The following is a 21156-nucleotide window of genomic DNA, read 5'->3' on the forward strand; positions in this document are numbered from 1 at the left end:
GCTGCTTTCAGAAGCAGAAACCGGCTACTAATCAACGAGATACGCGTAACAATCGTTATCATGAAAAAAGCCACAACATTTCTGACAATATGTGACCTTTAAACTAATTTTAATAAAAATATTTATTCACAGACAAGAATGGGATACTAGTTGAGTTTATTTCCCTTTGCTGTGTGTAATTCATGGTTTCAGGACAATTTTATTGTAAAATGATTAATTTTTTTAATCAATAGTGAAAAAGAAAAGTCACAATAGATACAAAATGCATAATTTCATCAATCCACACCTTTATTTCTCTTGGATATAAATTGTACAAACAATAATGCAGATCAAATCAGCAACATCTTATCGTGACCCAGTCCCTCGCTTCCTTCTACATCGTCAATTCCTGTAAAGACAGACCAAATATTATACTAAGTAAATTGCTCAAAAAATACCCTGACACAATATATAATGCAAGAGCTCCGCTCAGAACAGATAAACTGGCTTCAGAGAAAATTCAGAAGAACGAAAGTCATACTGTTAATTCATCATGGAAGAGTACAGAATAAAATAATAAATCAAATTTTTAAAATGAGCTCAAACTCACCATTATAGCATTGACAATGTCGTTATTGTTATTCTTCAGTGCACGCACAGCCTTTGCCCTAGACACGTTGGCCTGCGACATGACCAGCTCAATGTCCTTAACCTCCACGCCAGTCTCGTCAACCTATTAACAGCAATACAAATATTTCCATATGATGAATTTGTTTATTTTTTACTTGACTTTTCTTGATGCAATCGGAGTGAATAAATCACATTGACATCACTCACTTTCACGAAGATACATGTTCAAATGTTCAATAAAGTAATATTTTGTGATGGCATAACAATAGTGCACACACCTCTTCCTCTTCGCTCTCCTCCTGTACTGTGGGCGTCTGTGTGTTTTCCTGGATGTTTGAAACGGCTTCTCCTTGGACCTTGAACTTCTCGGCAGCAGCCAACTGAGCTTGCTGGGACAGGTCTTCAATCTGGAAGCAACAGAAAACATTAGGACTTTAGATTGCTTAGTGAGGTTTCATTTGCATCTATGTTACTGTGACAGTTTCCTCTATCAGGACAGAAAGTTTGGCTTCATCAGACTCAGAAGAACGAAAGTCAAACTGTTTACATCATCATCAAGAGGGTAACTAGACTAACCAGGTCTAATAGCCATTAAGTGTTAGTTAACCATTTAAAACACTTGATTTCACACCCAATCTTTACCTTTGCCTCGCCGAAGACGATGTAAGTATCTGAAGCTGGACTTTTGTAGACATCTGGTTTAGTGATGACGAAAAGAATGTTCTTGGACTTGCGAATGGTGACCCTGGTAACACCAGCGACTTGTCTCAAACCCAATTTGGACATAGCCTGGCAAAGGAAAAACAAGGTGACTGGTAAATTAACATCATATGCCTGCCTGTCACAGCAAAGAATCAGATGTTATAGTGATGTCACAGCAAAGAATCAGATGTTATAGTGATGTTTTTATGCTTGCAAGCTGTTGAATGACAAACCTTTCTGGCTTTCTTCTCGCTTCTGCTTTGTTTTGCTTTGCTGACAGGTTCCTCGTCGATTTCAGCAGCTGCTGCAAGCTAAGGAAGACAAAAAGAGTTTCAGTTCATTTACAGGATCCAACGTTTTTACTCTCCACAGATCTTATTAAGAGCATTGGGTGATGTTTTGAGGTTTTCCTACCTGTGCCTGCTGTGTCTGTGCCTGTGCAGAGTCCTGCTCCTCCAGGTCGGGAACAGATTCATCACTGTCAGATTCAGTGCCAGACCCTAAAAAACCCAAATATCATCTTAGTTAAAGCCACTGGAGACACCATGCATGAAAATAACTTCTTACTGAAAAGAAAGTTTTTTGGAATAAATATAATGAATATTATACTGCTAATATGCTGCAAGATCTAAAGTAAATGACCATTGTATCTAGATGAGAAATTGAATGATTAGTTTAAATCTGTACTTTCTCCTAACTTACTATCAACTTTGGGTACAAGCCTGAACAAAAAGTCCCATTTCTAAGATGCATCCAACAAATACACTAGCTTCATAAGTATCAGACAAATGGCTGTGATTATAAACAGTCCAGCCACTACTATAGAACATCCAACGGTGCATTTAATGATCTAGGGCAGGGATGGGCAACTTGGGTCCTGGAGGGCCGGTGTCCGTCAGAGTTTAGCTCCAACTTGCCTCAGCACACCTGCCTAAAAGTTTCTAGTATGCCTAGTAAGGCTTTAATTGGCTTCTTCAGGTGTGTTTAATTATGGGTGGAGCTAAACTCTGCAGGACACCGGCCCTCCAGGACCAAAGTTGCCTATCCCTGATCTAGGGTTACCTGCTTTTTCACCAGGGATGACCCTAGAGCGATAAAAAAAAACACACGAATATACACCATACCAACATAGAAAAGGAAATGGACACAAAGAGAGAGAGAGAGATACCCTTGTCGTTCTTGATGACTGGCTCCAGCACAGATGGGGCCTTTACTGGTGGGGGAACAGGGGCAGATTCAACTTTAGGGGCAGCTGCAGCCTCTGCCTTAGGGGCAAGGATAGACTCAGTTTTTGGGGCAGTGTCAGGTTTAGGGGCAACCTCAGCTTTAGCAGCAGGAGTGGCCTCTGCTTTAGGTGCAGGAGTGGGCTCCACCTTAAGAGCAGGTTCAGCTTTAGGGGCAACCTCTGCTTTAGGTGCAGGCTTGGTTTTAGGGGCAGACTTGTCTTTAGGGGCAGCAGCCTCAGCTTTGGGGGCAGACTCAGCTTTAGGGGCAGCTTCAGGTTTAGGGGTGGCTTCAGCTTTTTGGGCAACCTCAACTTTAGGGGCAGCTGCAGGTTTGAGGGCAACCTCAGCTTTAGGGGCGGGGGCGGCTTCAGCTTTTTGGACAACCTCAGATTTAACTTTTTGGACAACCTCAGATTTAACTTTTTGAGCAACCTCAGATTTAACTTTTTGAGCAACCTCAGCCTTAGGGGCAGCCTCAGCTTTAGGGACAGCTTTTTGGGCAACCTCAGCTTTAGGGGCAGGGGCGTCCTCAGCTTTAGCTTTTTGAGCAACCTCAGCCTTAGGGGCTGGGGCAGCCTCCGCTTTAGGGCCAGCTTTTAGGGCAACCTCAGCTTTAGGGGCAGGGGCGGCATCAGCTTTAGCTTTTTGGGCAACCTCAGCCTTAGGGGCTTGGGCAGCCTCCGCTTTAGGGACAGCTTTTTGGGCAACCTCAACTTTAGGGGCAGCCTCAGCTTTAGGGACAGCTTTTTGGGCAACCTCAGCTTTTGGGGCAGAGGCGGCCTCAGCTTTAGCTTTTTGGGCAACCTCAGCCTTAGGGGCTGGGGCAGCCTCCGCTTTAGGGACAGCTTTTTGGGCAACCTCAACTTTAGGGGCAGCTTTTTGGGCAACCTCAGCTTTTGGGGCAGGGGCGGCCTCAGCTTTAGCTTTTTGGGCAACCTCAGCCTTAGGGGCTGCCTCCACTTTAGGGACAGCTTTTTGGGCAACCTCAACTTTAGGGGCAGCCTCAGCTTTTTGGGCAACCTTAGCTTTAGGGACAGCTTCAGCAATTTGGGCAACCTCAACTTTAGGGGCAGCAACCTCAGCTTTAGGGGCAGCAACCTCAGCTTTAGGGGCAGCAACCTCAGCTTTAGGGGCGGCTTTCTGGACAGGCTTAACTTTAGGGGCAGAAGCAGCCTTAGCTTTAGGGGTAGACTCACCTTTACTGACAGGTTTAGCTTCATGAGCTGCTGGGGTGACTACAGGGAATGTGCTAGGTGGCATGGGGGGGAAAATAGGCATTGTAACAGGATTTTCAGGTGGTATGAGAGGTGGGAGATCATCATCCTCTACTGCTGCAGGGAAAACCTGGGGAGAAGGTTTTGGAGGGGAAACGGGAGCAGGGGTTGGCTTATCTTTTAAAGCCTCTGCTTTACTAACAGAAGAGGCTGGGGCTGACTTTGGGGCAGGCTCAGGTTTAGCAGCTGCTTTTGGAAGGGGAGATGGTTTGGATTCTGAAACCGCAGGGGTTTCTACTTTTGCAACTTCAGTTAAAACTTTGGGGGCTTTATTTTCCTGAGCAGGCTTTGAAGTGGAAACGGGCGCAACTTCTTGTTCGGCAGGTTTAAAATGTTTTGCTTTTTGTTGCTTCCCCTGTTTGCCAGCTTTTACAACCTTGGGAGCACTTTGCTCAGCTTTGCCAGTGGCAGGAGAGTCAGCTGGAGGTGAAGCCAGAGGGGAGCAAGGGGTGGTTGCATGGGGGCCAGAGGCAGATTTGGGAGAGATAGGGGAGCTTGAGGAGGCAGATAAAGAGGAGCGTTTCCTGCGTCCAGTAGGAACAGGTTTAGAGGCAGAGGTATGAGGAGATGTGGACAGCTTGGGGTTAGCCTTGCCCTCTTTAGACTTTGCCTTAGAGGAAGCAGGGGCAGCAGCAGCAGGAGGTAGAGGACCAGCAGGTGTGGCTAATGGAAATAAAGCGACTAGAGTGATTTTTTTTATGGTAAACTTGCATGGTGTCAATCTTCACATCCATGCCGGTTAAAAGGGATGCTCTCAATCTCACAAAGATGTTAAATTGCACACTTGAGATGACTGTCCACAAACACAACTGGCAACTAATTATTAAATCAAACCAAACACACAACAGAAAATTGGTTAGGATATGAGAGAATCTGTCAAACCATCACTTAACTCGCATGCATGTACACACCATCTACTGCCATAGAACGACATCTATAGCTAAACACATGGATTAAAGTGAAAAAAATTCTTCTGACTGAAATTTTTTTCAGGCCAAGTCATATTCCTTTAACTAACACTCTATGTAGGCGAGACCAATAGCATTTTAAGGGGAGATTTTTTTGCCATTAATTCCATATTAAAGTCTCCTGTGGCATATATAGGTTGCTGTAGTTTGCATGGCATTTAAGAGATGAAGGCAAAACAGCTAAATAACTGACTATATAAAAAGATAACATGAATATCAACACCTTTAATGAATCTTTTATTAATTATTTATTAATTGTAAATGTATTTATTTTAGCATTTACTAATAATGTTTTAAATCAGAGTTGAAACTGTTAACATTAGTGAATGCACCATGAACAACCATCAATTAATGTAATGACATAAACAAGAATTCATTAATGCTTATATACTCTATATTTCAAATTATTTGTTCATAATGCATTTACTAATGTGAAGAAATACAACTTTTTAATATCATATTATTCAGTACACATAAACGAATAATCCAGGGCCTGTTCTGTTCACACAACAGTTTACAGTCACAGCTATAGCCTACAGTAACGTTATAAATATAAACCCTGAACGAGTAACTCGAGTTAAACTCGTGTACAATTCGCGCACAGGATCACTGTACCTTTATCAACAAAATATTATGTTACAGTAGAGGCAGCGCTGATGTGCTATTTTATGCGCAATGGTTCTGCAGTTTACTTTCTCCTAAGACCTAAATGGTCGTGTTTATATGAGGATACTTGCAAAGACGGGATTTTTGACGCTATTTGTATTTAAGGCCAATAAAGTGGCAAAAATACTCACAAGCTCAATGAAGCGAATGCGCGGCTTATGTGTTCAGCTCTGACACACAAACAGCGGATGCATTTAACGTTAGCACTGTTGTTTGTGTTTGAATGGCTTAATATATCACTTGTTTATAAACTGCGGCGCTTAAATATGTGTGCAAATTTTACGTTTTTTGAGACCACACGCAAATGAAACTGCAAGAACCGACAGGTGGATGACATCAAAGTGACGCGAGAACATCAGAAGCAGTCTCCTCTTATGATTCCTGAAATCGCTCTCACAGGATGTGGATGTCATCTGCCTCCTGGTTCTTGTGGCGCTACATAAAGTTTACCCACGAGTTTAATAAACCCGTTGTATCAGCAACTGGCCTGATGAGCATAGCAGTCAAAAACGGGACGCGGGTAATCACGTAACTTTACGTGAGAAATCATTTACCCCCAAAATACAGGAACCCTAATCGCAAAGACACGTAAATTACCTGGCGGTTTGATTTTCTTATCCCACGAAATGAAAGGCTTGCCAATCTTCATCATTTCGCTAAGCCAAGTCAATCTCCATTGGTCTTTTACACCTTTATCAACCGCCAAAACATCGGAGCCTTTCTGCATTACAAGTTTGTCCATAGCTGAAAAATGTTTTACCTCAGCTTAACGTGATACAGTCAGAAAACCCGGAGTGGATCCTGTGCGTATGATTACAGACCGCTTAGAGTGGAGAGAGGAACGTGATTTGGCTCCACTCCAGGCTTTGATCACATCCAACTTAAAAAAAGGTGAATACACGTCGTCTTTATGAAAAATGAATTTAATAATTTTGCAATTGACGGAAATCCGTCTAGCGACGGAAAACTTTAATCCATGTAAACATTCAAATTAACATTGTTGAACAATTAACACAATCCCTGACACAATCAAGTCCAAATCACTATTACAAATAAATTACTCAAAAGGTACATATTATTGCATATTTCTAATTCACAGAGCAAAAGCTGTAAGCATGCTAAAAATTTACACAAATACTGACACAGTACACACCAAAACTGCCTGTCTCTTTACCAATGGTACGAAAACAATGCAAGTAACAAACTAAACTATTAACATCTTTTTGAATATACGTTGCCATTATGGCATTTTACGTCCAAATTTTTGGGTAACACCATCTTAGGCTGCTCCATATTTGTGAACTGGTTAAACTTGTCCATAATTTGACTAAAATTTGTTTACGAATTTGTCGTTCGTAAAAAGTCTAGTCAAAAATAAATTATTAGGCTACGCAACAAACTCATAAATATTTGATGCTTACAAAACTCACTGTAGATATATGAATGGAAGATTAACTTTAAAATCAAGTTCAAGACAGACTTCTAATCTGCAGATGTCTTTTCCTTTTCTAGCCAATTTGAAGATTACCACAAGTACATAGTCAAACTAAATCAGTCCTTTCAGAAAGCCACAAAAACATAATGCACTGGTGTCACAGACAAGGCTTAGCTAAAGCCAGGACTAGACCTTAGTTAAATCATAGTTTATAATCATGCATTAGAAAAAGATGTTACTGGTGTGTATCTTGAGACAATTCAATTGTACTGACATATTTTAAGGATCTGTCAGGGCAAGCTATTTTCAGTTGAGACAGCTCAAACATGTGTTTTAGCCTAGGCCTTAAGCCTTGTCTGTGAAACCAGGGGAATGCCTTCTAATCTAACTCCCAACATCTAATGTTTCCTTATAAACTTGAATATATATTCAATTCAGTGTAAAAGCTGAGATCTCTCTCTTAAATTTAGGTAATGTGAGGAACATTTTCATGCAGATTTGATTTGTCCATGTTTCATGCACATACACTTACCAATGGCCATGCTTTCAAAATACCACTCCAACTTTAGTACAGCACTTATCAGTACAGACAATCACACAGGGTGGTCCTGGATCACTTGTTGTTTCAAAACCGTACGTTCTCAGTATCATTAGCTCATAAAACTATATGCTACATATTAATTCATTAAAATACAGAAAATTAAAGGTATTTAATGGGTCTTAGTTTAGATCTTTAAATCTAGGGAGGGGCTCAAGCACAATGAACTAATAACTTTAAGTGTATAAAAATTGTGACTCAGCAGCATCCCCACCCCCATAAAACGACAACACCCCAACCAGAGAAACTTGCTTTGAAGCCCCACAACAGTTGGTTAACGTCCAAAAAACATGACCGAAACAGCTGCAAAAACACCATCAATGGTCTGTTCAAATTTTTTATAGCTACTTTACATTAAGAACGCTAATAAAATAATTTAACTGTGAATTTCCAGGACCATGTACACGCATGCCAAATATGTGGCGCTGTCTGTGAAATCCAGGCTGAAGTCTTGTAATCTATTTATGAGATTTGGAGTATCAGAGTGTGATTTCACTCATTAATTTCAATTTTCAATTATAGACTAAGGCCATGTCAATGATGTCCATGTTATATATTCATAGAAAGTTCTTTACATTACATAGAATGGTTTTATCTAAAAAAAAAACAGTAATCACAAAAATGTCTTTAGCTGAGTTTTCACAGACTGGGTCACATAAGATGTTGGGCATGCACATAATTTAAAAACAGAACTAACCTGTCTCTGCTTGAGGCTGCAGCAACTCCTGCTCTGTAACAGGGACAGTTTCTGTGGCTTCGCCTGGCATTGTGGACTGTAACAGAAATGGTAAATGTTTACAAACAAGGAGCACACACGATGTGTAAAGTCTGACACAAGTTTGCATTTATACTTTTACAATCATGTGTCTATCAGACTGCAATCTGAGCATGCGCACTGTCTCTTCACGATAGGCCTGGTCTGTCAGATTTCTCACTACCGGCTGAATTAAACCAGCTAACGTTAGTATCTGAACACGAAATAGTATCGAGCTAAAATAATAACAGGATTCCTGAACTGAGACTAAACACAAACTACGTCACTTTTGAAGTATAGTAACTACACAGAGCGATCGCTTTAGATGTGCGCGAGAACTCACGTGGGTAACAGAGTAGCACTGTCACGCTGTTGCTGCTTTATGACAAAAAGTCTGAAGTAATGATAACAAACCCACGTGGACTAACAATAAAACAAACAACCGCTCTTTATAATATGTAGCTGTCACAGTATTCACACTTCTCTCTTACTGTTAGTGAATGGCTTGTTTTCTGAGCGAGAAAACTTCCAATTCAACCACGAAAGGCAAACAAAGCACACTGCCTTTATCACCATGTAATGTTACAAACTTCAGTTAGTTAAAGTAGTTTATAATATAGCATTTGCAAAAGAAGTCCTACGATTTAAACACTTTGCTAGAAACAAAGCCCACAGCCAGAGAACAAACATACAAAGACAACACGGTGCGTCTCGCTCCCCCATTTTGAACATTCAGCCGGTTGTATTCATTAAATATCTCCTTTAAAAACAAACCGAATAAATAAATGTTTAGAGTTTTGCAACGAAAAATACTAATACATCGACTCTCGCGCTATTTGAAACATAGTAATACCTTAAAGAACGTTGGATTACAGTAGATTTAAAACAGAAGTACTCACAAGTTCGGGGCACAGGATCCAAGATGGCTGTAAGAGAGGATATCTGACCTCAGCGTCGCTGTGATGTCACACTTACACTTCCGGTCTCTACAGGAAGTTGCTCTTGGATACACTACTTTCTGACAGAGTAATCGCATATTTGGGTAAGATATTGTTTTAATTTTGTTTTTAATACGAATCAGTGACGTATATGTCGTAGATGACACACGATAATTGAATGTACTGAATAAAGTTAAATAGCAGAATTGTTAGCAGCAAACCTTGCTGTTGTAATTAGCAGCGCGATGCTAACGAGATTATTTCAGCATTTGAAACGTTTGCATGACGTACTAGCATTATAAAAATGTTTATATAGTAATGTGTCGTGAGAAAACAAAACGTTCTGACGCCACACAAACGTGGGTTTTATTTTGTTATGGGATGACTAATATGTGCATTCATATTTATATATATGCTGTGCGAGCTATTGTGAAATGATCATTTATAAAATAAAAATAAAACATTATTAAATTTCATTCTTACAGAAATATGTCTATGTCCCATTTGTATGGGCGTAGAGGGGATGATGATGATGAGGGTGAGGATGGAGTGGAAATTGAAAAATTTGAGGTGACTGAGTGGGACCTGGCCAACGAGTTCAACCCAGAGAGACGCAGGTTCAGACAGACTAAAGAACAAGCAACATATGGGATTTGGGCAGAACATGACTCTGATGAGGAGAGACCCAGCTTTGGAGGCAAGAGGTATGCTGCTGTTCCTATTCATTTGTTGTGTAACCTGACATTCACCTTAAAAACAATTTCCAGGCACGTGCAACATTCACATATCAATACATTTAGTATTGAGGAGTTACATATGTTGTATTTTAAAATACAGTTTTATATTTGTATCTACATAGAGCAAAGGACTACTCGGCACCTGTTAACTTTATAAGTGCTGGCTTACGAAAGACAGCAGCTGAAGAGAAGGCAGAACATGAAGGTTCAGATGAGTCCAGTCAAGAAGATACACCACCTCCAACCCGCACTGCAGCTTCCAAAAAACTCCAGACGGTACAGTGAGATGCCTACAGGTGCAATAATACCATTATTTTCGGAATCTCGAAATCATTTTTATATATCCATTTTAGGGTGGAAGCTTTAAGACATCCCAGAGATTTGCAGGTGGCATTAAAACAGGGAAAGATCTGGGATCGTGGGAGAAACACACACGAGGCATTGGGCAAAAACTCCTGCAGAAGATGGGCTACGTTCCAGGAAAAGGACTTGGCAAAAATGCTCAGGGTAAAACAAATTGAGGCCATAGCCACAATAGGTTTTATACCCCAGTCAAATACATGCTTTTGTTCATCTAGATGCATTAAACGAAATCTGTCTATGGTCTGTATTTAGGTATTGTGAATCCGATTGAGGCTAAGCTGAGGAAGGGGAAAGGAGCAGTTGGTGCATATGGGAATGAAAGAACCCAGCAGTCTCTGCAGGATTTCCCTGTTGTAGACTCCGAAGAGGAGGAGGAGAAAGTAAGTTGACTCGAAAACAGGATTGGTGTGGAGTTAAGGTTTATTTGGAAATATCTGGCCAATGTACATCTGTATAACACACTGTATTTACAGTCTAAACTAATTATTCAACATTCAATGGTTGTAACAACGTCAAACTCAAACACATTTTTAATTGGGTAAAAACATTAAAGACAGCTAAAATCCTCATCGCTTATTTATTCCAACTGAAAAATATGTATAGATAGACAGCATTATTAAAATCTGAATAAATACAACTGCAAATAAGACTGCTAAATTACAAAATGCCAAAAATAGATCTAATAAAGGACTACAAGACACTAGTTGTTACAAACCTCAGAACACAACCTGCTTACACATTGACTCATCCTCTTACGTTAAATTGTTCACTCCATCTTTACAGGAATTTCAGCAGGCATTGGGCCAGTGGCGTAAGGAGGCGGGAGTGGCCAAGAAAAAGCCCAAATATTCTTATAAGACAGTGGACGAACTAAAAGCTCATGGCAAACTGACCAGCAGGAACATGAGCAGACCAGCTGGGGAGCTGTCACAGGTCAAGGTGAGAGAGGGGCAGGTTTACAACAATGATAAAAAATACTACAGCACAGCTCACCTTACCCATTCCTCCTGTGTTTCAGGTGATAGATATGACAGGCAGAGAGCAGAAGGTGTATCACAGCTACAGTCAAATGAGTCAGAAGCACAGCATCCCCGAAGAGACCCCTTTGAACGTGAGCGTACGGGAACAGAAGAGTTCTGGCTTCGCTCTGCCAGAACTGGAACACAATCTTAAACTGCTCATTGAGCTTACAGAGCAAGATATCCTGCAGGTACAGCACACCACAAACACATCTCTGTCAGCTTTAACTCAATATGAAACTAATCAAGACAAAGTATCATGAAAAAGCCAGTGTAATGCATAATTTATACATCGTTTCATTGATTAATACGTTTTTAAATTCTTACTTGAAAATGAAGTACGACCAAAGTACGACGTTTTACAAAGCCCTGTTATATGTATAAGGTCTTACACATGACTGGGTTTGTGTTGTCTTTATAGAGTGCACGTCGTCTTCAGCACGAGAAAGACACAGTGGTCACTCTGACCCATGAGGGCGATGCCCTACAGAGCAGATTGGCCGAGGAGGATGAAGCTCTTGGGAGGCTGGAGAATGTCCTGGAACTGGTGGAGCGTTTTGAGGCGGGTGATATGGATGGCAGTCCTACGCTCAGCCTTCAGGAATGTGCCATGGTTTTCCAGCAGCTGCAGACAGAATTTTATCAGGAGTATAAGACCTTGGGATTGGGCGATCTAGCTGTGTCTGTCGTGCATCCTCTACTTAAAGAGAAACTTCGCAGTTGGGAGCCACTCAAGGTTAAAACTTCACATCCACTGTTAAAAATTTTGTCATGATGTCCCCAATTCACCTTGTGTACACTGTAGGTTCTGAACAAATTTTCACAATCTGTCTTGTATACTTAGGACTGTTCAGATGGTTTGGAGGAAGTCGGTCAGTGGAGGGCCATTCTTGAAAACCCACAGTCTCTTCACAGCGGACCAGACAGTTCTCAGATGGACCCTTATCACAGGTAAACCAAATCCTCTTTTAAGTCCTTTGTATATGGTGTGTCTGTATATATACAAGTAGGATTGTTAAGCAGGTGTTTCTGTGCGAGTGCAGGTTAATATGGGAGGTGTGGATTCCTGTCATGAGGACCTGTGTGTCTCAGTGGCAACCCAGAAATGTGGGGCCAATGGTGGACTGTGTGGAATGCTGGGCCCCTGTGTTACCAATGTGGATTCTGGACCATGTTGCTGAGCAGCTCATTTTCCCACGACTGCAGAGAGAGGTTTGTGTTCAGGAAATGAATCAATTGAATACTTCAAAATGTGTCTCACATTTACATTCAATGTTTAAGTCCTATGTTTTTGATAGGTGGACAACTGGAACCCACTGACAGATACGGTCCCCATTCATTCATGGATTCATCCTTGGCTGCCCTTGATGCAAACCCGCCTCGAGCCCCTGTACGCACCAATTCGAAGTAAACTTGCCCATGCTTTGCAGCGTTGGCACCCTAGCGATTCTTCCGCCAGACTTATTCTACAACCCTGGAAAGATGTCTTTACACCTGGTGCATGGGAGGCCTTCATGGTGAAAAATATTGTCCCAAAGCTTGGTATGTGCCCATTCACCAGACTGTTAGTTTTAACTTTGTCTGGGAAAGTGTCTTAACTTTGTGCTGGTGTTTTGCAGCTCTGTGTTTAGGAGAGCTGGTGGTAAATCCTCATCAGCAGCTGTTGGAGCCGTTTAACTGGGTGATGGACTGGGAGGGCATGTTGTCGGTCTCTACCATGGTGGGACTGCTGGATAAGAATTTCTTTCCCAAATGGCTGCAGGTCAGCATGTTGTTTTATGTCATTCATGTTTTATGTTATATATTAAAAGCGGGGTGCATGATCTTTGAAAGCCAATGTTGACATTTGAAATCACCTAAACAAACACGCCCCTACCCCAATAGAATCCGGACCCTTTTTTGATGGACTGCAACCAACATGCGCAACCAAGGCAACAATGTCATTTTGTAGACACGCCCCTTACTGCTGCTTGGCTACAAGTGTGTTTTGGTAGTCTGCCCGACTCACTTTTCCAAAGTGTTTTTCAAAAATCATGCACCCCTCCTTTAATGCAAAGTGATGTACATGTTCAATCACTTTATAAAATATAGTATTTTTAAGAACCATTTACAATTTTTATGTTGCAGGTGTTGTGTTCCTGGCTCAGTAACAACCCGAATTATGAAGAAATCACTAAGTGGTATCTGGGCTGGAAGAGCTTGCTGTCAGAGAACCTTCTCAGTCACCCAGTGATCAAAGACAAACTGAACGAGGCTCTTGACATCATGAACCGTGCCGTTGCTTCTGGACTGGGTGAGTCATATAGTTTTGTTTTGTAGTCATACATGTCTTATTCTACTTTCCTTTGTCTTAGGCTGGCCACAGACTTAAAGATTTTAAGCACGATTTGCCCCCTCGGCGATCAAAAGGGGCCATTACCCCATTAATGTTTTATCCCAGCCGAGAAAAACTCGCATATGTGGTGTTGTGATTATTTTGCTGCTTGCGATCGCGTTGGAGCGTCCAAATAATCACGCTCTCTGGTCTAATGATCCAATGTGTGCGCGATAAGGATTATGTTGTTAAAAATCACTTCAAACTGTCCTCACATCTGTGGCTGCCCATCGATTTAAGATGCAAAAATCATCCAGTGTCAAAGGCATTATTCTACTTTCTTCAACACTGAGGTGTAAAGACACAAACTCACTGATAATAATAAAAATAATATTAATCTTATCTGTTCTTATAGGTGGGTACATGCAACCTGGAGCAAGGGAGAACATCGCATACTTGATTCAGACGGAGAGAAGGAAAGATTTCCAGTGCGAGCCTCAGCCAGAACGCCGTGAAATTGAGAATTCTGTCCCACGTCCCCCAGGCACCAGCCAAATACCAACATCGGTACCCACCAACTTTAAAGACCTAGTCCAAGCTAAGGCTGAGGAGAATGGCATTGTCTTCATGCCACTTGTGGCCAAACGACACATGGGCAAACAGTTATTTACATTTGGCAGAATAGTCATCTACATCGAGCGTGGAGTGGTCTTCGTCCAAGGAGAGAAAACCTGGGTTCCAACGTCATTACAAAGCTTGGTTGACATGGCTAAATGAGACTGATGATTAATCGAATGTAATTCAGAGAAAGTGTTTAAATTTCCTACTTCCCACTTCTACTTTCCTACTGGTCCCCTTCTGCCTCGACTCCGATTTGTTGATCATAATGTTGTTTTATACTGACAAAGAACTGGTTTTGAAATAAATAAGTGCTAAGAAAAATGCTTGAATCATGTTTCTAGCTACCAAGCAGTTTTTTTTAATCTAATATTACAAGTTTTGTAATATTGGACTTTTGGTTATTGAAATATAAAAATGTTTATTGAAAAAAAGTGTACCAAGTTGGTCGAAAATTCATTTACAGAATTACAAGAAAATCCAAACATTTCAAATACAGGAACAATGACATAAACTCAACCTTATTTTATACATTTGACAGCTTGTAATGTGCATCCAATGGAACTTTTAAGAGCAAAATGGCATTAGTTGTTTGTATGTCATAAAGTGTCCATATCTTCTGAAGAAAGGGGTGTATGTGTGTTCTTGTGAGCTGCAGGTTCAATTCAAAACTCCTTTTGAAGATCTGTAAAAGTCACATTTTATTGATTACAACACACCAACATCATTCGACTCTGATGTCGAGCTGAAAGTGTATTTCAATTGATAAGCCAAAGAAACAGCTAAGTGACTTATTTACAAACTCACCACTCTGCTTCAGCATCTCTCCTTTCCAAGATCGAGCCAACGTGTCCAAAAAACGATCAAAGACCCTTATGTACTTCGCAAGGCTGGTGCGCTTATAGTCTGGATTGTTATAAAATGCATTTACACATAATTAGAAATGTGTTTATAGCATTGCCGGATTTAGTATCAGACCTCAGTGCAGACTAGATAGAGAACAGTTTACATTTCACTTACCTCTGATTCTCCGGCGCTCTCCTGCATCTTGCTCATTCTCCTTGTCCTTCATTTCATCTTCCTCTCCATCATCTGCTTTGGATCTCTCTAGCTCCTCACAGATCAGACTACAAAACACAAAGTAGTTTAGTGTGTTTTTCAGTATTTATAGCAGATGTAAAAGTGTCTGTGTAGGAAATGCCTATATAGGAAATACGTACACTGATTTAATTAGGATTTACCTTATTGTAGGGACATCGAAAGGATCAAACGTGTCTAGTTCTTTCAGATCTATTGGCACAGAGATTCGACCTAAAGACCATTTCAAACACAAAGAAGTGACTGGATTGTTTAAGTCAACACAAAATAACATTCACCACTGTGGTGGCTCGTGACTGCTCATCCGAGGGGCGCAAATTCAAAATAAGTGTTGGGAGTGTCGCGTGTTGCTTGTGTTTTTAAAATATATGTTTGTTGCGTGAACCATGTGCATCACTTATTTTGTCAAAATATGTGCCGTCAAAACCGTTTATGATAAAAGAGACGCTCACGTTCACAAAATGCACTCCCTTAACAGTAAACTTTGATTAAACATGAGATTATGCGAGTATCTGGCAAACGTGAGAATCTTTTATCATAAACCCTTTAGACGCATCTGCAGCAGGCACTTATTTTGACAAGACACGTGATGCACATAGGATCACTCGACGCACAAATTTGGAATTTACGAACCACACACATGATGGGCTACATACATGTTATGAAGAACTTCGCATCGAGCGCCCTCAAAAAAAAAAAGAAGTCACCAGCCGCCGCTGACATCCACAATCCATATTTCTCTTATGACATGTTTTTCAAGGTGTTGACTCAATTTGTTTTTATTATTTTTCCCAATGTTATTTTTTTAGCATGTAGTAAAAAATTTTTGTGCTCTTCTATTCAGTCTTGTGGGTCTTACCTGTCTTAGGGTGCACGCTAAAGGGACTCTTCAGTAAATGATTGACTCCCTTACTGACATTGACGTCCAGACGTGGGTAACAGTACTGCAGCATGATCTCCTTATCGAAGTACTGACCACCTTTCTTACTGCTCGACTTCACATGCACAGACAAACTAAAATTATTCTGGAAACTGAACATTGAGTCACTTGTATGAAAGTAAAACTGTTTGAGTGGGATTTACCTTTCTATGTTCAACCAGAGCGCAAAGTCTGTCCCATCGCTTCATTGGGTTCTTCTCGCTCTGATAAAAATCTGTCAACTCCTTTCTGATATGTGCGGTTAGACTTAAAGAAAAAAATGGACTTCAGATATATGAGGATGAATTCACAGTTCCCACTCTAAGTCAAATTCCCTGACTTTAACTGACTAAAAAGCTGAATTTCCATGACCTATGTGCGGGACGCCGTGAGCCTTGGTAATGTAGTGTACAGCGTGAGTTTAAAAAAATTTAACTCAAATGTGTAAACAGTGCCAATAAACAGCTGTTTAAATTGTAGTCAGTGGAGGCTTAGGCCGGAAATAATATTCCTTACATCACAAGTTAACAAGCGGATTACATTTTATAAATGGAAAATAAATTTTAAAGCAACAAACACAAATCCCTGTTATTCCATGACTTGGACAAATAAAATCTAAAATTCCCTGACTTTTAATGTCTGGAAAAGACTTTTTGTAATTCCATGACCTGTGGGAACGCTGTGAATTTCACTAATTGCATCCTTATTTACAATACTGATCGCAAAAGAACCTGGCACAATGCTGAACAACATGTGAAAGGATATCATCAGGTAGCAGACCGAGCACTTTTTCGATGCTCTCCTTACTGCCCAGTATGTCCTGTCCAACAATGGCATACTGTGGGAAATAGCGTTCGACGACAGCTAGAGATTGACTGAGAGAGGCAAAGATTATTTACATTTATGTATTTGTCAGATGCTTTAATCCAAAGCAATTTACAGGAACTTAAACTTTGTAGGAATAATCACAATCAAACCCATAACCCACCATCAGCAATAACTACATTATCACAAACCATCTAATAACACATGATATCTATACACTACAACTGCATATCTAAAGCTAGGTACACACCAAGCCAGCGGTCAGGCAGATTTTCAGCATCGTCTGACTTAATTTTTTCACTGTGTTTTGCACTGTCCGCTAAAGTATATCACGTCTCCTTTTTTGGGTCGATTCACAAAGGTGCTCATCTGGAAGTCGGATCTTTCTGATTGGCTGTGAGGCATAGCCAACTGTAACACACTTGAAGGAAATAGCAAGCGTGTGATTTGGTTGGGTTCTTTTATTCAGCCAGCATCATTTGCTACAGCTCCGTATCACACAGTACAACAAAACATAACACTGCCAGTCTCATCAACAACTCTCACTCTTCGGGTTTTTCCCCGGGGATTTTCTCTGGCTTACTGCCACACACTGGACAACCATTGCATTGCTGCATACTACAAATATACATGCATGTGCTGAATAATTAACTAACCAATTTTTAATCAAATAACTATCAAATAGAAATGACAAAACTATTATGGGGGGGGTCTAACTTTTAACTACAAATTATATTTAATAGTTTTTCCCACACAACCAGTGCACAAGAAGAAAAACGGAAGTGACGAAGCAAGCAAACGACAAAATCAAGTGTGAACGCACAGAACACTCGTCTCATTTTTTCCATCTCTCGTTCAAATACGTGAATATTTTTAAAAGAGATGGCTCATAGGTCATTACAGATATATCACAAATCCGTCTGTGGTTAGTGGGATTTGTATGAAACTGGTGACATATGAGCTGAAATCACAGTCTGCGCTAGTTTTTGCCGTCGGTTTGGTGTGTCCTAGGCTTAAGGAGGTGTGTGATTAATTTTCCCTACCTGATGAAAGGATGGATTGGATCTGAGAGTATAACTTTCCTTACTGTATCCTCACCCCCCTAAATTGAACACATAGCACACGATTATTAAAATCCTGACTTTTGGAATAAAGAAGTGATTTAGATCAATATACAGATCTTCGTTATAAAAAAACAGTGTTCAGTGATACCTTAACTAAACTGAGGTACTCTGCTACAGCAGACCGTGCAGCCACTGAAAGCTTCCTAGCAGCATCATCACAAACCCAGCAATGCACTCCTCTTCTACCAGAGTACACCCACAGAAGATGCTGGAAGCCAAAGTCATCTGAAGCACAGCACACAAACAGTTGAGTAAACACATAAAACATTGTGTTCATGATGTTACACCTTTCTTTGGGGATTATCAGTTTCACTCACCTCGCAGTGCCCGGTCCAGAATACGAATAGCGATTGTCATTAAAGTCCAACACTTGGAACAGATATCAGCAGCACTGAAAAAACATATATAAAACATTATTAAAAAGGGCTGCATGCTATATATATATATATATAATATGCAGAAATGGAGCGAGGAAGTATGTGAAAGGGAATCTGTATACCTGCAGCACCCTCTGACATCATCATAGTCTGTCATATCGATATCAAACACCAACTCTTTCTCCAGGGCCTGGAAAGTTCCAGACTTCACAGTGTTGTGTTGACTGGGCTGTTACAGAACCAGAACATTATTAACTATGCAATAATACAGAGCAGAAACATTATTAAATATTTATTTCACCTATATTTGTTACATTACTATTTTAATACTACATATTATTTAATTAATGATCAGACATATTACCCGGTGGCTGTACACTGCTCCAATATCAATCTTGTAGGGAACCATTTTCTGCATCTCTTTCTCCAGCTCATTCTGTGTGCTGAACGACTGATATCTCACATATATGTCATCTTTCAATGTGAAGGAAAACTCACGGTTGTGGAAATAGTTTTTAGACACTGCAACAGACAAAATGCAGAGATCAAGTATAGTAAAAAAAATCCAGCGTTTGTTTTGTTGATGTAAGGACATGCATGCTATGTGAATGTTGTTGAATGGTTTTATTAAAAAGTAACTTAGCTGTACTTATTAAAATAAAAAGATATGTTAGTACTTTGTGTTTGTTTTGTTGATGTAAGGACATGCATGCTATGTGAATGTTGTTGAATGGTTTTATTAAAAAGTAACTTAGCTGTACTTATTAAAATAAAAAGATATGTTAGTACTTTGTATTCTAAACATACACACATAAAGATAACACGAGTGAAGTAACAGACTCTTCATGCTAGCGTAGTCTTTAACTTAGTGTGTTGTTTACTTACCCCCGCCATAACTTAACCAGCGGTAGTATTGTGGAAATGGGAATAGTCGGCGATAATAAAGCGGTAACAGGTCAGGTAAACAAGCTGGATCGTAATCCGAGGACGTCATGTTTAAAACGATCAGTGTTGCTTGCTTCTCAATGACAGCCGACTTCTCCCGCTGAACCTGTGAGCAGCGCGGGAAAATCAACGTCAACAGGAAATGACGCACTCCCGGTTTTTCGTTGGTAACGCACGCTCGATATGTTTCATTACACTGCTGCCACCTTAAGACCCGGAGAAAGGTTGCTTTTCAACGGTATGTAATGTACATTTACCTTGATTCACTCAGTTGACTATTTTATCCAAATCTGAGCCAACAAAAGTGTAGCACATAGACGGGTGCCCCTTCAATTTAGTTGCTAACCGCCAAAAAACTCCAACAGAAAACTAAAGAAGAAGAAACTTCAGCATGACATGTTAGAGGAATTAACTTCTCTTCGCCCTAAAGATTTAGATGCAAAAATTCAAAACCTTGCCAAGTGACACAGAGTGGAATAAAACAAGGGCGACGAACATTAATAGCAATAACTTACGTGGATCTTCAGCAACTAAAAGCCAAACTTCCACATTTCTTCTCGACAGGTAAACTCCTTTTACAAACAAGATAGTGTCGTGATCCAAATAAATTGGTAAACACTCGGGAAGTTTGTTTGAACAAGAGTGTTTGTGAGAGAGTGATATGAGTAAACTTTTGAAAACACACTTTTAAACAAATCCGTTTTGTGCGACTGCCACAGAAAATAGTTATCTGAAGAGATTTTAGATATCAAAATATCAGTAACTTATTTTCACAGAATGTTATGTACATTATTTTATGTAGAAAATGGTAAATTGCAAAAAAATTGTTTAGCTGAGTTCTCATAGACTGGGTTACAAATTATTTCCACAGGAGGGCAGACATTCCTCAGATACTGCATGGCTAAACTTCAACACCTGACCCTGACCCATATGTTGTCTGCATGCATACAGTTTGCAGTTTATGTTCAGTTGGATCTGCTGAATTTTCAAGCACTGCAGAAAACAGATCAAGGTAAATGTTTGTGTGAGATGCCTGTGTGTGTGTGTGTGTGTGTGTGTGTGTGTGTGAGAGAGAGAGAGAGAGAGAGAGAGAGAGAGAGAGAGAGAGAGAGAGAGAGAGAGAGAGAGAGAGAGAGAGAGAGAGAGATTGTCATAAAATGAAAATAAAAACACGTCACAGTGCACAAAGTTTACAATGTTTGCTAAAATCTAATGGAGTTCTGCTAACAGGAGCTCTTGAACAAATAAGAGACATGTCATAGACATAAGCGGCAGTGTGTTTTTCATTCATTTTAAGTCAATTCAGGCAAGGCAAAGCCCCTGTATTCACTCTGCATGGTATTAGAGGATATTACATTGTCACAGAGCATATCAGTTTACTATCATCCTCCTGAGTGTCTCAATAAAACATTGCTATCCAGAATCTCCTCAAAGCTGTTTAAACCATAACACTCTTCGCACTTTTCCTGTTCTCTTTCACATCTAGCCATTATTAGCACTTTGATTATACAAAAGTGTACAAAATATTTTATCACCTTCTCCTAACACAGTGAATATCAAACTTTTCGATGCATTGCCCCTGTGTAGGGTGTGCCCCTTCGTGGCCCCCAAAGCAACATCTTAAACTTTGAATTTTAACTAAACAAA

At 40.3% G+C, this 21156-nt stretch overlaps 3 protein-coding genes and 2 non-coding genes across 12 annotated transcripts; 1 reads left to right on the forward strand and 4 right to left on the reverse strand.

The window, feature by feature from the left end:
- Positions 1-267: 267 nt before the first annotated feature.
- Positions 268-9220, reverse strand: naca (nascent polypeptide associated complex subunit alpha). Of its 8 annotated transcripts, none has more exons than XM_065286090.2 (10): positions 9132-9220; positions 8176-8251; positions 3144-4474; positions 2480-3113; positions 1726-1811; positions 1545-1622; positions 1252-1398; positions 888-1016; positions 590-712; positions 268-388 (listed from the first exon to the last, which is right to left on the reverse strand). In XM_065286090.2, the coding sequence occupies exons 2-10, from the start codon at positions 8243-8245 to the stop codon at positions 374-376; spliced, it is 2613 nt and encodes an 870-aa protein (XP_065142162.1). In that variant the 5' UTR covers positions 8246-8251; positions 9132-9220; the 3' UTR covers positions 268-373. The 8 variants fall into 8 exon arrangements, with proteins under 8 accessions (XP_065142162.1, XP_065142165.1, XP_065142161.1 ...); XM_065286093.2 differs by having other exon boundaries at positions 2480-3395; positions 3522-4474; positions 9132-9219; XM_065286089.2 differs by having other exon boundaries at positions 2480-3395; positions 3426-4474; positions 9132-9219.
- LOC135776158 (small nucleolar RNA SNORD59) lies at positions 464-540 on the reverse strand. The gene has a single exon (XR_010544084.1). It is a non-coding gene; the product is annotated as a small nucleolar RNA SNORD59 (small nucleolar RNA).
- LOC135776157 (small nucleolar RNA SNORD59) lies at positions 1095-1170 on the reverse strand. Its single transcript, XR_010544083.1, has one exon. It is a non-coding gene; the product is annotated as a small nucleolar RNA SNORD59 (small nucleolar RNA).
- tfip11 (tuftelin interacting protein 11) lies at positions 9202-14545 on the forward strand. Its single transcript, XM_065286101.2, has 14 exons — positions 9202-9274; positions 9656-9874; positions 10030-10183; positions 10261-10414; positions 10523-10650; positions 11054-11209; positions 11289-11480; positions 11711-12025; positions 12134-12240; positions 12333-12501; positions 12588-12831; positions 12909-13051; positions 13417-13582; positions 14019-14545. Exons 2-14 carry the CDS (start codon positions 9660-9662, stop codon positions 14378-14380), a joined length of 2505 nt encoding a protein of 834 aa, XP_065142173.1. The 5' UTR covers positions 9202-9274; positions 9656-9659; the 3' UTR covers positions 14381-14545.
- Positions 14546-14825: 280 nt separating this feature from the next.
- prim1 (DNA primase subunit 1) lies at positions 14826-19655 on the reverse strand. The gene is made up of 13 exons (XM_065286102.2): positions 19450-19655; positions 18929-19086; positions 18687-18793; positions 18505-18578; positions 18276-18412; positions 18107-18165; positions 16999-17113; positions 16403-16489; positions 16179-16314; positions 15463-15532; positions 15242-15348; positions 15029-15127; positions 14826-14906 (listed from the first exon to the last, which is right to left on the reverse strand). Exons 1-13 carry the CDS (start codon positions 19556-19558, stop codon positions 14887-14889), a joined length of 1278 nt encoding a protein of 425 aa, XP_065142174.1. The 5' UTR covers positions 19559-19655; the 3' UTR covers positions 14826-14886.
- Between the last annotated feature and the right edge of the window lie 1501 nt (positions 19656-21156).

Source organism: Paramisgurnus dabryanus, chromosome 21 (genome assembly GCF_030506205.2).
Source record: "Paramisgurnus dabryanus chromosome 21, PD_genome_1.1, whole genome shotgun sequence".
Lineage (NCBI taxonomy): Eukaryota > Metazoa > Chordata > Actinopteri > Cypriniformes > Cobitidae > Paramisgurnus > Paramisgurnus dabryanus.

Excerpts from the sequence above, each read along its gene's own strand:
- tfip11 (XM_065286101.2), top strand. The coding sequence starts at position 9,660 with ATGTCTATGTCCCATTTGTATGGGCGTAGAGGGGATGATGATGATGAG. Across the intron at positions 10,651-11,053 it reads CCGAAGAGGAGGAGGAGAAA|GAATTTCAGCAGGCATTGGG; the intron begins GTAAGTTGACTC and ends CCATCTTTACAG. Across the intron at positions 12,832-12,908 it reads AAATATTGTCCCAAAGCTTG|CTCTGTGTTTAGGAGAGCTG; the intron begins GTATGTGCCCAT and ends GGTGTTTTGCAG.
- prim1 (XM_065286102.2), bottom strand. The coding sequence starts at position 19,558 with ATGACGTCCTCGGATTACGATCCAGCTTGTTTACCTGACCTGTTACCG. Across the intron at positions 18,794-18,928 it reads GAGCAGTGTACAGCCACCGG|CCCAGTCAACACAACACTGT; the intron begins GTAATATGTCTG and ends GTTCTGTAACAG. Across the intron at positions 17,114-18,106 it reads CCAATCCATCCTTTCATCAG|TCAATCTCTAGCTGTCGTCG; the intron begins GTAGGGAAAATT and ends TGCCTCTCTCAG.
- naca (XM_065286088.2), bottom strand. The coding sequence starts at position 8,245 with ATGCCAGGCGAAGCCACAGAAACTGTCCCTGTTACAGAGCAGGAGTTG. Across the intron at positions 1,623-1,725 it reads CACAGACACAGCAGGCACAG|CTTGCAGCAGCTGCTGAAAT; the intron begins GTAGGAAAACCT and ends TGTCTTCCTTAG. Across the intron at positions 713-887 it reads AGGAGAGCGAAGAGGAAGAG|GTTGACGAGACTGGCGTGGA; the intron begins GTGTGTGCACTA and ends TGCTGTTAATAG.